Below are 13,952 nucleotides of genomic sequence, written 5' to 3' on the forward strand. Positions count from 1 at the left end.
CCTAACGTTCGGTCCCATTTACTAGGTTCCAACCTAAGGTCAAAGCTTTTGCTCGATACCAACCGTGGTGACCCCGCATACCACCGCATGTTGTAGTATGCCAGTCGTTGATATAACATTCACGAAGTACCCTTCCGCAAATATTACATCCCTCAGAGTAGTACAACAGAACATAGAAGGTCCATAACTCATTCATTTATTATTACAAGCATAATGTACATATCATCTCGGAGCTCCTCTTGGGTCCTAAGAGGGATACTCATGGGTTCGAGGTGAACCCAGCTTAACTTATAATACAAGAGTCTTACTAAGTGGTACATTTATTCCCTCGAGCAGCTAAGTACTAAGAGTTCGTACTGCTCAGATAATGCTACTACTTGGTTGGTCTAAACTTAATCTCCTCCGGAATCCTCCCCGGTTCCGTAGACTATAAGGTAGTCTACGCCTTCAACACCTCCAGAGAGGTCTGGTTCTTCATAGCCGATGATCTCGGCTCCTTCAGGGTTGTCGTTGTCCTCCTCCGGATGGTTCGTACAATCTAAGCGAGGATTTAAGAGTGGGATGAGTACGAGCGTACTCAACAAGTTCATTATAGAAAAGAGGTGTTTAATGCACTAGCTACGATATTAGAACAGAAAGTCTAATACCAATGCAGGTTTTGATAAACATTTCTTCAAAAGGTTTCTTTTATTTCAAAGAACTATGTCCGTCAGCCTTCACCGGTTTACTAGAACTTCATGGAGCTCCTTTCCGGCCGCGTTCGTAGTTCCATATCCCGGAACAAGGAGTGACAGGTCACGGTTCTTTACACTCGCGAGGTGTGTTGCTTTACCCATAAGAGATCTTAACCTTGGTGCCAACCGGGCAGCTTTCCCGTCCACACTTCCTATGGTGTGAGGCCCGGTGTAAGGTCTAGCCAATCATGTTCCTCCGCTACCTCGAACACCCACCCGTTGCTGCAATCTCCGACCCTGGGTCCACGCCGGTCCCATTATTCCCATATTAGGGTGGACCCCGACCACGACGACAATGCAGGGCTCTACCATACATTCCTACGCCGCAGTTGCAACCCATCATAGACCTCATTACCGTGGGGACTTCTACGGGTTCCCCTCGCATCATGTCTCTCGAGATCATGTGCACCCGCAATGAGCATCCGTTGATGAACGAGAGGTGGAAACACTTTTGACTACTCCGTCCCACTCCGGATCTTATGGTTAACACGGGTATTACGGCACAAGAATCACTGGACGACATTTGTTGTTTAATCCTAGATGGATATAAACCCTTGCAATGGAACCTCCACCATATCAACACAATCCATGGTTCCATTGCCCACCACATAGTCATATTCATAGTTATGAAAATAGTGGTTTTGGTTTTTATGCAGTAGTGATAAACATAGTACTTTGCAAGTAATTTGATAAAAATACTCGAATGGTATGAGCAAGTGATGAACTTGCCTGAACACTGCAAAGTGTTGCAGTTGGATGGTGTGGACTGACCCTTGTCCTCTGTTGCTGAAAAATAGCACCATTGTCCGATAAGGGCAATGGTTAAAAAGCATTTATGCATGATTCCATTTTTAGGGTTTGTTCCCCCTTCCGATGTCGTTAATATTTCATGTGAGAGGTTAATACTATGAATAATTTGGGGATATTCTTTTTAGGGCAAAATACAACCTTGAAATGTTGTCAAGGTGTTTTTAAAGTCCAAAAGATTTTATGGACTTATTTTCATTATTGAAAATAATATGTGTGATTTAAATGATTATTTTAATCATCAAATTTGAACTTATTCTTGTTTATCTTCAAAAATTCTGTTTCATATTTTATTATGATAGAGAATTTTATGCTGAGCATTTTTCATATTTTAATTATTTTTTAGAGTTAGATTCTATTTTTTAAAATTCTTTGAAATATCCATTTAAATGGGTATTTTGGAAATGACCAAAATACCCCTCGGGTCCACCTGTCAGGCGACCGAGCTGGTTAGGTTGGACCAGCCCACTGGGCTCGGTCCAACCGACCCAGTCGCGTCGTCTCCCCCGCGTCGCCCTAACCCTAACTCCCTCTCAGCTCCTGCGACGCCGAAATCGCCTCCGCCGTCGCCGCTTTATTCCGGCCATCTCCGGCCCTTGCCGGCGATGAGATGTGGCGGATCTGGACCGCCTCTCGACGGCGCACCAGATCCTCCGTCTCGATCTGGTCTTCGTCTCCCCCTTGGCTCGCCCCCAACGCGTTCGCCCGCACGGCCGTGGGGTTCCGCGGCGATTCGCCGTTCACCGGCGAACCAGACGCGGTGATGCGGCCGTGAGCTACGCCGTGGTGGTGTTGGAGTGCTCGTGCTCGGCGACGCCAGGCTTGGCCGCGGCTTGGCGCTGCCGTGGTCGGCCCGTGCCGCCGTGCCGCCATGGCACGCCGTGGTGCTCCTGCTCCAGGTATGTGCGCCACCTTCCCTTCTTCTACCTGTTCTACCTCCTCCTCCTGGCTGTGCTGCGACTTCCTCTCCTCATGCCTATGCTGTGCTGTGCTTTACTGGCCATGGCTTCTGTGACCATGCCCATGCTTGTGCTGCTGCTCTACTCTTCCTAGCTAATGCGCGTGTGCTGCTGTGCTGTGCTGCTGCCATGGATTCTAGCTGCTGCTGATGTGTGACTAGCTTGGCCTTGCTACTGCCATGATTCTGTGCAATTATCCTAGGCTATGTGCTGGCTTATGCTTGCATCTCTTGTTTGAAACTCTCCCTGTGCCTCTGTGCTTGTTACTACTCTGGCTAAATCATCATGTGTATTCAATTACTTGCCCTGGCTTGATTACTGTGTGTAATCCTTGCAATTAGCAAGAGCTAGTGCTCCTGGTGTGCTATCTCTGGTGCTTATATTATGATTATGCTCAATTGAGTATCACTGTGGCTGATCTGTGTTATACAGTGATGAATTTATATGTTTGGCTGGTGTATTATGATCCAGTGATTCATCAAACATTTGATGTGCTTCTGGATACAATCATAAATTATTTATGTGATTAGCTGTGAAGCATTGTTGATGATTGGGGTTGTGTTAGTCAAGTGATTCATGATTTGTTGCTAGGTTGGCTCTAGCATGTACTGGCATGCTCTAGCAAGCTTCTGATGATCACATGATCATCAGTTGCTTGTAATTGTTGCTGTTTCATCCTGTCTATGCCTCCTGATGCTTAATCTGGTACATGTGTGACACCAGTCCTGGTGCTGTGCAGGCCATTGCTTAATCAAGCATCTGTTGAGGCTTGCAGTGATCCCTTGGACCATATGCAAGACTCCAGTGCTGGTTGTCCAGTGTGTGTCATTTATCTGATTAGCTTGTGCTTGTTTACTGAATAATTGAGATGAACTGTAATTCAGTGATGATTCTTTTAATTGATTTGCTTGAGCTAGAGGGATGCCAACCATTTGTTGGGGACCCTAGCTCACTCTGAACCCCCTGGATGATGATGGGTGGCTTTGTTGGCTGGTTTTGTGGTTGAGGTGATCTTGACAGCAATTATTTGCTGTTTAGGTAGCTCCCACCCTTGTTGGCTTGTTGAGGCTTAGTGAATGCATTACTGGATAATTCCATGTTGGATTTCCAGTGATCTTTGATGTTGACAACAAGAATAGATACAATTTGTCTATCTGTCTGATGGTGTAGTGGTCATAGGTGCTAAGTAACTTTGGCTAGCTAGATAGGATCATCCCTTGCTGGATGTCTTTGGTTATGCCTCTGGTTTGGTATAACCAATGTTCCCAGGGTAACTTCCTATTGGTTTCTCTCTTGTTTACTTGCACCAATTTGGCTATTAGCCATATGATGACTCACACAGGGTTTTCCACCCACTTTGCTTCTGTGATGCAAGTGTATGCTTATTTATGAGCAAATCAGTGTTTTGATCAGGTTGATTTGCTTTATACCTCACTCCAGCTCCTAGAAAAGTTGTTGGTGTAGAGGTTTAGCTGCTGGTTGATTTCTGGGCTTGCCCTGCTCCTCCTTGCAAGCCTGTGATGCTTGAGTTGGTTCTGTGGTGTTCTTGGGCAGGTTGGACAGTAAAGCTCGTTCTTCCCGTTCTTGTGTTTTTGATCTCCGGTGACTTACCGACTGAAGCCTGTCGATGGTTTGCTGGTTCTGGCGGTGGAAAAGGTTTTATACTTCCCTGGCTTTGCTCTCCTGGTCGACAACAAGGCTTGGCCACACTTAATGACACACTGACCTGTGTGTGTGTGTTGTGCTGCATGCACACCTGCTGACTAGCTGTTGGGCATGCACACTAGCTGTGTGAGCAGCTAGTGTGTGTGTGTACCAGATACTTGGTATCTGGCTTGGGACTTGGCTGTGAGCTGATCAGCTCGGCGTACTGTTGGTCATATCCTCTCTAAATCCATTTATTTCTAACCTGCCAAGTGGCCATGCCACTTGGCATAACTTGTGTTTGTTGTGTTTGAGTGCAGGTTTCCAAATGATGATCAAATGGACATGAAGATCATCAAGTCCAAGACTAAATGAAGATTAGTTTGTAGTTTTTAGGGTAGAATATGACATTGTACTTTTCTTTTATTTTCTTTTTCTATTTTTCCAATTCTTGTAATGTATTGTAATATTCTTTTATTTCAATTTGTGAATATTGTAAAGACAATGTATATTGTGTGTGAATCAATAAAACTCAAGGTTTTCTCTAATGAGCTTTACTTATTATTTGTATTGTTCATATTGTGTATTATTATAATTCCTTTATTGAATTTCCTCACAATTGAATTATGAGATATTTATTTAATGTTTGAATTTGAAATTGAAATTCAACTTAGGGTTGAATTCAATCATGCAACTTCAATTTGAATTCAATCATGCAACTTTAGTTTGTGATGCAATCTCCCTTCTCTCTTCTCCAAAACCCTAGTTTAGTTGAATAAGAGCAAGTTTGTCGCACTCTCGAAACCCTAACCCTGTAAGGTGTCGAGAGAGAAACTTGTCCCCCTTCGATGCAGTTTTGTTTAAAAAACGTGAAATTTCCCCAGAATTTACGATGCAATGCACATCCCTTTCTAAAATATACCCCTCGATCGTCTCTAAACCTGGGACATTACAGCTTCCGCTGGTGTTATGCTCTTTGGAGACCTTGGAGGTGGCCATGACACCCCCGCCACCACAGTTGGAGCCTTGCCAGTCCCTCGCCTCTTTGGACTGTGGAGAAGTGTTGGCGCCTAGTTCTGAGGCTCTTTTTGCAAAAGAGCTTTGTGGCTTGCTCGCTAGTTTGGAGGCGGCTAGCCCTGGATATGGCAAGGACATTGACTGCGTCTTGGCGGGAAAGGCCTCGGAGGATATGATCAGAAGGGTGGAGAAGTCTCTCAGGAAAGTAACTATCAGGAGCATAAGAAGGAAGAGAGCCGGTTGATTAGTTGTTGGATTCTTTTTGGTTGTCATGTCCTTTTAGTGGGTCTTCTTTGCGACGTTGTGCTCTCGGATGTCGGTTCTAGTTGGTTTAGAGGTTGCTTTCTTTTGATGTTGTTCTCCCGTGGGTGTGGTGTTGGTATGAGTTTAGCCCTGTTGTTGTAGGTTTTCGCTCGGTTTTCTCCTAAAAATTGAGCAACTTCTTCTTAATTAATAGATGGGGCAAAGTTTTTGCCTCCGTTTAAAAAAAAAAAACTATTACTCCCCCCCGTCTCAAAAAAAAGCTGCTCAACTTTTTCTAGATACAACCATATCTACACAAACTTGGGCAGCTTTCTTTTTGAAAGGGAGAGAGTACATTAATTATCTCTACCTTTGTGGCAAGAGACAGCCAGAAAATAGGACCAAGGGAAAAAAAAAAGACCAAACAACTACTACTCTGAGCTCTGAGGTGTAGGGTACCTGGCCTGATTTAACAGCAAATTATCCTGTGCTACTTTTACAAGGCCTTGCCATAGCAGCTGGGTTCACAGGATACTCAGTGGCACACGAGGTCATGTCATGTCAAATAAGGTCACGTGCCTCATTACGAAGCTCTGCCTGCTTAGACAGGATCACCTAAGGGAAGAACTCTGCAATCGACACGGACAGAGAAACAGTCTGATATATACGGGCTGACAGATCTCCATATCTGATGAAAGTTGTTTGAATAAAGTCGGGTCAATTTTGTAAGTAAAGAATAAAACGGCTCCAAAGAGTGAACCCAATGCTGGTATGAACAAGCACAACTGCATAGCACATTTATACAGAATTGCAAACAGTCACTCGATACAATTTCTGTCCTATAAACCTAATTTAAGCCACATATATCTTGTAAATAGAACTTCCAGACATATATTGGTTATACAATGGGGACAGACAGGCATCTACATCTTGAGCAACACATACACTTCTTTTTGGCGTAAAAATGAACATGTGCTTTTACATGAAAATGAACTCGAGACATATCTATGGGTGCAGCTCATGAAAGACCAGCTTCCATTGACGAAAAAATCTGAAACTGGATTGCAGCACATGCTAGGGGGTAAAGAATGGTACAGTACAACACATATCAACAACACCGGCAGCAAATTATGTCTCGGCATGTGTAAGGAATAGCTCTGGCTTCCAGCTCCTCCAGCGGGGGCACAGCTTCCAGAACAAATCCATTCTGTCTAGAGAAGCAGAAATCGTAGATGTTTCTACAGATGCCTTTACTGAATGGGTGAACTCTGTCAGGAATTCCCCTGCAAGTAGTACAGCTCCTATGTTTAACTACTCAGTTAATCATAGCAAAGTAGAACCTGAATCACTCCTAATATTACATACCTCAAGTAGAATATCCGCTTCCTTCTGGCAACTTCGTAGGTAGTTTGATTTGTAAGAGCAATATAGCTGCAAAAAGGAAAAGGGAGCAAATTCAGCTGAACATGCATTATAAGGTGGTGGATGCATGATATTGATACTTTTGTAGCATTTCCAACAACATATGGTCCAAAAAATGCCCAAATGGTCCCGTGGGCTATTCTCCTATGATCCTCTATTCGCCAGGTTAACTCAGAAGTTCAACTTGTTAGGTCAACCGGCATTATATGCTACTGTAACTCAATCTGAACTGGTAGTACGGTATTGAAGGTCTGCATGTTACACAAATAAATTGGAAAAAGTTTTGTCTGTTCAACCGTTGGCCTGTTGCAAGGCCTTTTTTCAGACAGTGCTATTTCGATGCTCAAATTCACTAATTCTCCTTTTTTTCCCCGAAGGAGGGGATAAGCATGTGTTCTCAACTTAACAATTCATGGAAAAAAACTAAAGCTACCATTTGAAATTTCTTTTCAATAATTTAAATCCCATATACAGCTAGACACATCACACGCTTACAAAACTTACCTATGAAACATCAACAGAAGCAGCAGAAAAAGTAGGATAAATATCAATACTGCTAACATGATTACACCAATAAAATCCTTCCACCTGACATATAAGAAGAAGTTCCATGAGATCAGAGGAAAAGATAAGGCTCAAACTGAAAGGTTTTAAGCCACATCATACGAGCAATTAAAAACTAATAACATGTCTTACCAGGCCTTGTCATCAATATCTAAATGCAGTGACTCAATGTACAGAGCAACAGTCCAGGTACACAGGATTGTTTCTTGAAATATGTACCACCTAGGAAATATTTATTAGACAACCAAGGAACAATCTTAACTATTGATCTAACACAACACAAGGCACTGCAAAATGGACATTCCAATGTGTAACGGCAAAAGTCCAAAAACAAGCATGTGTAGTGAACCAAACTGCATTTAACTTTACAGGTGGCAAAAGAAAAAGGTGCATCCATCCTCTAATACACCAGTTCGAAACCTTTGGAACTGCTGCCTACTATTACCAGTTTTTTACGGCACCGTTATTTTACGTCGTTTGCTAAAACACACTGTTCATTTGTGTCTTTGCCAGGTACCATTACAATTTTACAGCACATTTGCCAAAACACACCACCTGTCCAAAAATGGAAAGTTTTGCACTTTATCTTCAAAACCAGTCATAACATGATTATCCCAGCCAAAAGTGCAAAATTTCCCATTTTAGACAGGTGGTGTGTTCTGGCAAATGTGCCACAAAATTGTAATGGTACCCGGCAAAGACACAATCGAATGGTGTGTTTTAGCAAACGCCGGAAAATAACGGTGTCCTGTAGCAAATTTACCCTTTTTCAAATATTTAGATTAGTCACATGAAAAATATGCATCCAAATGTACTTTAACAATGTTATGTTTACAGTGTGTTATGTAAAAAAGGATGTCCATGTTGTGCGCTGGTACTCCCTCCGTCCCAAAATATGAACAAATTACAATATTGAATCAATATCAATAGATTCACATAAAGTATATTTTCTTAATGTGTCCATTCAATATTGCAGATGTAGATATTTTTTTTCCTAAATATTTAGACAAAGTTAGTAAGATTTGACTTTTGACTAATCCTTAGGCGCCATATATTTTGAGAAAGAGGGAGTACAACACAAGGTAAAAGGGAAACCAAGAGTTTGTGACCAGGTGGAGAGTTGTTTGCTGGTTGGTATTAATAATCGACGCATGGTTTGATATGCATTGCCAGTCACACTAATGAAGTGCTATGAAGTTTAAGTGGATACAGTAGGCTCGTCAAAATGTTTATGGAGTACTAGAGGAAAATCAATAAACACGCATGAAGAACTTCCACATAATGCACAGTAGAACATAGAAGGAGACAATAAGTGCAACAGAAACACACGAAACAGGGACACAAGGTAACACAGACAATATGTACATGTCAAAAGTACAATGCAAAGATATACATGACAAAACTCACCAAAACCGACAATGGTTATTTTTGCCAATGCATGTTCCAAGCCAAACACAGTGATGATCAAACTGAAGGACACACTTATCACAATCATGGCAGTGTCTGGTACGAGGTGGCTGTAAAAGTGTAATGCAGAAAAAACTGAACTTAGACAATTAGGAACAGCTTTACATAGAAACAGGTTGGAGCGTAGGATAACTCAAATCAGTGTGGCAGAGAAATTTGGGTAGAACAATTCTGTAGTAATATATGATGCAGTAGTATTTGATTTCGTAAATGTCAAAGTTGCATGATCCTAGTTAGGAATTGGCAACCCTAACGGAGCATCAAGGACTCCCTTCATCAATAAATGGATTTCTCAACTTTGTCAAAATATGCATGTATCTAGACATGTTTTAGTTGTAGATACATGCAAATTTAGACAAAGTTGTACATCCTTTTGTGGACGGAGGAAGTATTAAAAGATACGATGGATCATATCAAGGAAGATTAAAGATCCACATTATCTTGAGACTTGAGGCACCTCAATGGTTCTTTGATTGCCAATAACAAAACAGCTTAAAGCAACGATATGAAAGAAAGGCTGCAAATAGACTAATTGAAGTATATCCACAAATATAACCAACTATTGTCCCAAGTTCTGAATTCAATTACTTTGCAATTCTGAAACATTGCTGTAGGAGTTTTATATACTGAAACTTGATGAAGTTTCAGCATGTTGATTTTAAACAATGAAGGTCGAGAACATTTTGCATATCACAACAATAGAAGCTTCAACACCATGAACTTAGAAATAAAACGAAACCTGAATAATTTTGCAGTATGCGCAAGTCCAATCCCTATAAAAAAAACAATAGGAGAATATTCAATTATATAACAGTGGCGTACACAAGAAAATTACTACTGCAGATACTGAAAAAACAAATCCCTTGAGCTTTACCTGTTGCTTGACCCAGGAGGATAAAGATCCACGATATGATGTAGCCATGACGATGTAGAAGAGACCGGGCTAAGTTTCTCTAGTTGAGGCCGGTTCATGGGAGACTTTACGCTTCCATGTTTTGAACTGGATTGTCTTTTCTTAATCATCAAAAACACACACACAAGAAAGTATAAGAATCAGTGTATACCTCTTACAAGTTATCAACACTTCAAAACTATCGCGATTATGACATTACTTTGAAAGGGTGGCAGTATTGACAAAGGTAGCATGCATCCTACCACCAGCTTGCATTGCATCAATAACATACCTGACAGCACAGGAGCCCCAAAGAGCACAAAGTCAGTCATTTAGCAGATTCGGTAAAAAAAATGAGTATGAGAACAGATTCGATGAGGCTATTCCATACCCTGGAGATGAACCAGCAGTGTAGAAGTATTGGACTAAGGTGATCAGAACAAGCACTCCATACACCCCAATATACCTGTAATCAAATGATTCCAAATAGACCCTCAACAAAAAAGGAAAGAATAGACCGCTTCTATAGGAATACTGCTTAGTCATCATAGTGTAATATGAACAGAATCACGGCGTAACATATTGCCATACTGATCATAATTTCTGGAGTCCAAATAAGATTGAGAACTGTGATCCTTACACGCTACAACTGGAATGTCAAGCAGAAACGGGACTAGCGCAAACTACCAAATACCAGCATGATATGCAGTGGAAAGGCAGCGTTATCTCCACTGTGTGGAACTACGTGACTTGTGCTCCATAGCTGGTCGCACGCAGACGACTGGCACACGGGCACCCCAAAAGCTAGTTTTGTCAAAGAAGCAAAACAGACTAATATATATGGTTTTCTAACAAACAAATATACCAGGGGAAACGATAATTTCAGCGACACAGCTGGAACCATGCTTCAACGCGTCATAGAAATCAACAGGGAATCTTAAATTTGTACTCCGAGAAAGCAAAAAATGCAAAAAAAAACTTGGTGCGCAAAATCAGGAGGGAATTGTACCACGGCTCCTCGTGGATCCGCCTATCGAGGGTCGAATCGAGCATGAAGACGGCGCCGACGAACAGGACGTGCATCAGGAGCACCATAGCCCTCAAGCTGAGGGGCGACCTCCTGGCTGCGAAAGAGAAAGCCCCAAAACGCCAGATCAGGACCCGACGCGGAGGATGAGCCCCAGGGCCAAATCGAGCTGTAGGCAAATCGAAAAGAGAAAGGGAGCGTACTGCGATCGGAGAGGCGGACGCCGGGCTCGGTGGCGGAGGAGGACGCCATTGAGGCCGCCGCCGTGGTCGCATCCGCCGGCGAGGATGGTTGAGCAGGAGTGAGGAGGGCTACCGGCGTCGCGACTTGGCCTTCCGGTCGGAGACGGTAGAAGAAGGGGTAGGGCCCATGTGTCAGACAGGGCTATATTGTGGTTGTCTTATCGAAGTGGATGGGGCCCAGCTGCAAGTGAGGGAGGGACCAAGAGGTGTAGTTGGAAACTTGATCCGTATGCATCTCCGCGTGACCAACTGGCTCTCTGTCCACCTGCCGCCTGATTTAAAACATAACAGATCGCATCAGGATTTGCACGGTGGTTGCATTCAACAGAGTAATACACCACAATTATGGGAGTGACTATCTAGGATGCGTTTGGTAGCCTCCAGATGAGTATTTTGCATGGGTTGGATTTTGGAATGGGCTATTTGGTTAGGTCCGACTGCACATAACCGAACCGAAACCAAAAACCGGACCGAAAAAAACCTAGCTGTAACCAAAACTCAGTTTTTTCAGTTTTACAGTTAGGTTTAAGTTAGCAAAAGTGCTAACCATAAGTGACTCGGTTATTTCAGTTATTAACCAAAAACTGCAGTTTTACCGAAATTAACTGAAATACAACATCCCAGCCCAGCTCCAGTTTTGCCAAGGCCCAGCCCAATCCAACGAAGTCACAGACCAAATGAACACAAAAAGCAGTCACGCACACACTCGCACATGCTGACAGTACTAATACCTAGGTGAGGTCCGTGAGGTGCGTTGCTCTTGCTCGCTTCAGTACTAATACTTGTGTTAATATTTGATACTAAACGCACCCTTCTTTGAAGCTGGAGCTGATAACCTTTTCCTTTTACTGCAGCCATGTCACACTTTGATGGTAGTACTCATGACAGCCATGAAGCAAATTTTCCTACACAGGATACGACCCCATTAGCTGAACTATTTCCTTACAGACGTGTGAGATGTTCCCTGTAAATATATTATGTTATTATCTCATGATTATGTGAGTTGACAGAATATATCGTCTTGTGATTTTGTGACTATGCTTTGCTGGCTCAATTAAAATATTCATGCCAAAATTTGTACTTGTCCAGATAGACTTTTGTTATTGCCAAGAGTTGACTGTTATTAAAAAATTCGTGCCAAAATTTCTCTGTCATTCAAAAATTCGCGTCAACTTTGATTATTTTGGTTATTACCGAAACCTAACCGAAATTTATTGGTTATTACCGAAACCGAATTGTATTCTCATACAAAACCGTATTTACCGAAGTACTGAAACTGTATTTACCGAATGACCGTATTTACCGAACCGAATTAACCGTAACCGAACGCGCAGCCGGACCTGCAGGCCACCGCGTTTTGCAGAAACCGGATTTTAAAGCACCTCCGGGACATGCCCTGGAGGAACATCTGGTATGGTTGTTTCTCCGGGGTTAGGCCCGTTGCGGCTAGAAGGTTGCACGCGTGGGGAAGGGAGGCGGAAACGTCGCGTCCCTTCAGGTACACACGCCATAATTATTAGGCTCACCGCTCCCCTCTCTTTCCTCTCACTCGCGACCGCACTCTCACCTCCCCCAAAACTGTCACATTACCCGGCGGTTCCCCTTCCGCCGACCAATCCGTCGCACCGCCGCACGAAGGAGCACCGGTACCGGAGGAGGAGACGTCGGCGAGCAGCACCGGGAGATCGGCCGCAACCTGCTCCACAGTCTTCATCGGCATCTCTAGTTCGCCCGCGACCTCGAGCTCGTCTTCGGTCGAAACAATGGCCATAACAACCTCTCCTTCTCACCTTCGTACTTGTTCTGCCACAATATGCCATTCTCGGGCATTTGCGACGACATGCACATTAGATCTGCTAGGGTTTCCATTAGGATAGGGTTCGGATTGATATTTGCAATGTGTTCGTCCCCATTGGTTGTTGTTCTTGTCCAGTTCTTGGTGTTCACGGTCTCGATTTGCTTAGATCTGTTACTCTAATATCCAATCGCGGTAGGTCCTTCCTAGATCAGACTGTGGATTGCTGAAACTGCCAGACCAGTTCATGCACATCCTCTTTAGGCCCACCTTCAGCCGGCTCCAGATCGTCAGGTGGTTCAGAGAAATCGCTTCGAACATCATCGTCACCACCAACACTGGTTGCAACTGGAGGATGACTACAGCGAGAGAAGGCGATGCCACATACATCGACTAGGGGTGGGCGGGCTTCACCGTCGCTCATCAGCTGCAGGTAGGCCAGTTTCTCATCTTCAAGAAGGTGTCCTCCTTCGAGTACAGTGTGGTCATCTTCGACCACACCTGCACTTAGGTGATGACCAGGTACCGTTACCTTGGCTATACCACCAGGTGTGTCGTCTTCGAAAGTCATGTCCGAAGCTTACCTGGTTCTGTGTCGCTGCTACGATGTCTGTGTCTAGTTGATGTTCCTGTTGTGTGTTGAACTAAGATCGTCTCTGTTGTGTCATGAACTATGATCGTCATGTATCGTCAACTATGACCGTGTTTGAAATATGATCAGTGCTAAGTTTACCTGAACTGTGATTGTGTTCTTTCTTCTGTTGTTGATCGCTGGTTACCTCACCACCGAAGGGAAGATGTAAGCAGAAGCACATTATGGATTGCAACGAAACAACAGGGGCGTCGTTCTGGGCTGCTAGCAGGCCTGAAAACCGATCTACCAAACGGGCAGAGCCCAAATCTCGACGGGGCCGAAAAAACTCTGTGCAAGCCACCAAACAACGTGGCTTTTATGGCCCATGTCCCGTCTGCGACGCGTTGATGACCCACAAGTATAGGGGATCGCAACAGTCTTCGAGGGAAGTAAAACCCAATTTATTGATTCGACACAAGGGGAGACAAAGAACACTTGGAAGCCTTAACAGCGGAGTTGTCAATTCAGCTGCACTGGAAACGAGACTTGCTCGCAAGAGTTTATC

The 13,952-nt window shown here is 43.5% G+C and overlaps 1 protein-coding gene across 1 annotated transcript; it reads right to left on the reverse strand.

The window, feature by feature from the left end:
- Positions 1-6,268: 6,268 nt before the first annotated feature.
- On the reverse strand, positions 6,269-11,070 carry LOC124692430 (protein S-acyltransferase 10-like). The gene is made up of 11 exons (XM_047225807.1): positions 10,980-11,070; positions 10,759-10,873; positions 10,141-10,215; positions 9,970-10,041; positions 9,732-9,866; positions 9,597-9,630; positions 8,798-8,907; positions 7,523-7,612; positions 7,331-7,414; positions 6,770-6,835; positions 6,269-6,687 (listed from the first exon to the last, which is right to left on the reverse strand). The coding sequence occupies exons 1-11, from the start codon at positions 11,026-11,028 to the stop codon at positions 6,513-6,515; spliced, it is 1,005 nt and encodes a 334-aa protein (XP_047081763.1). The 5' UTR covers positions 11,029-11,070; the 3' UTR covers positions 6,269-6,512.
- Positions 11,071-13,952: the final 2,882 nt, after the last annotated feature.

Source organism: Lolium rigidum, chromosome 2 (genome assembly GCF_022539505.1).
Source record: "Lolium rigidum isolate FL_2022 chromosome 2, APGP_CSIRO_Lrig_0.1, whole genome shotgun sequence".
NCBI classification, from domain to species: Eukaryota; Viridiplantae; Streptophyta; class Magnoliopsida; order Poales; family Poaceae; genus Lolium; species Lolium rigidum.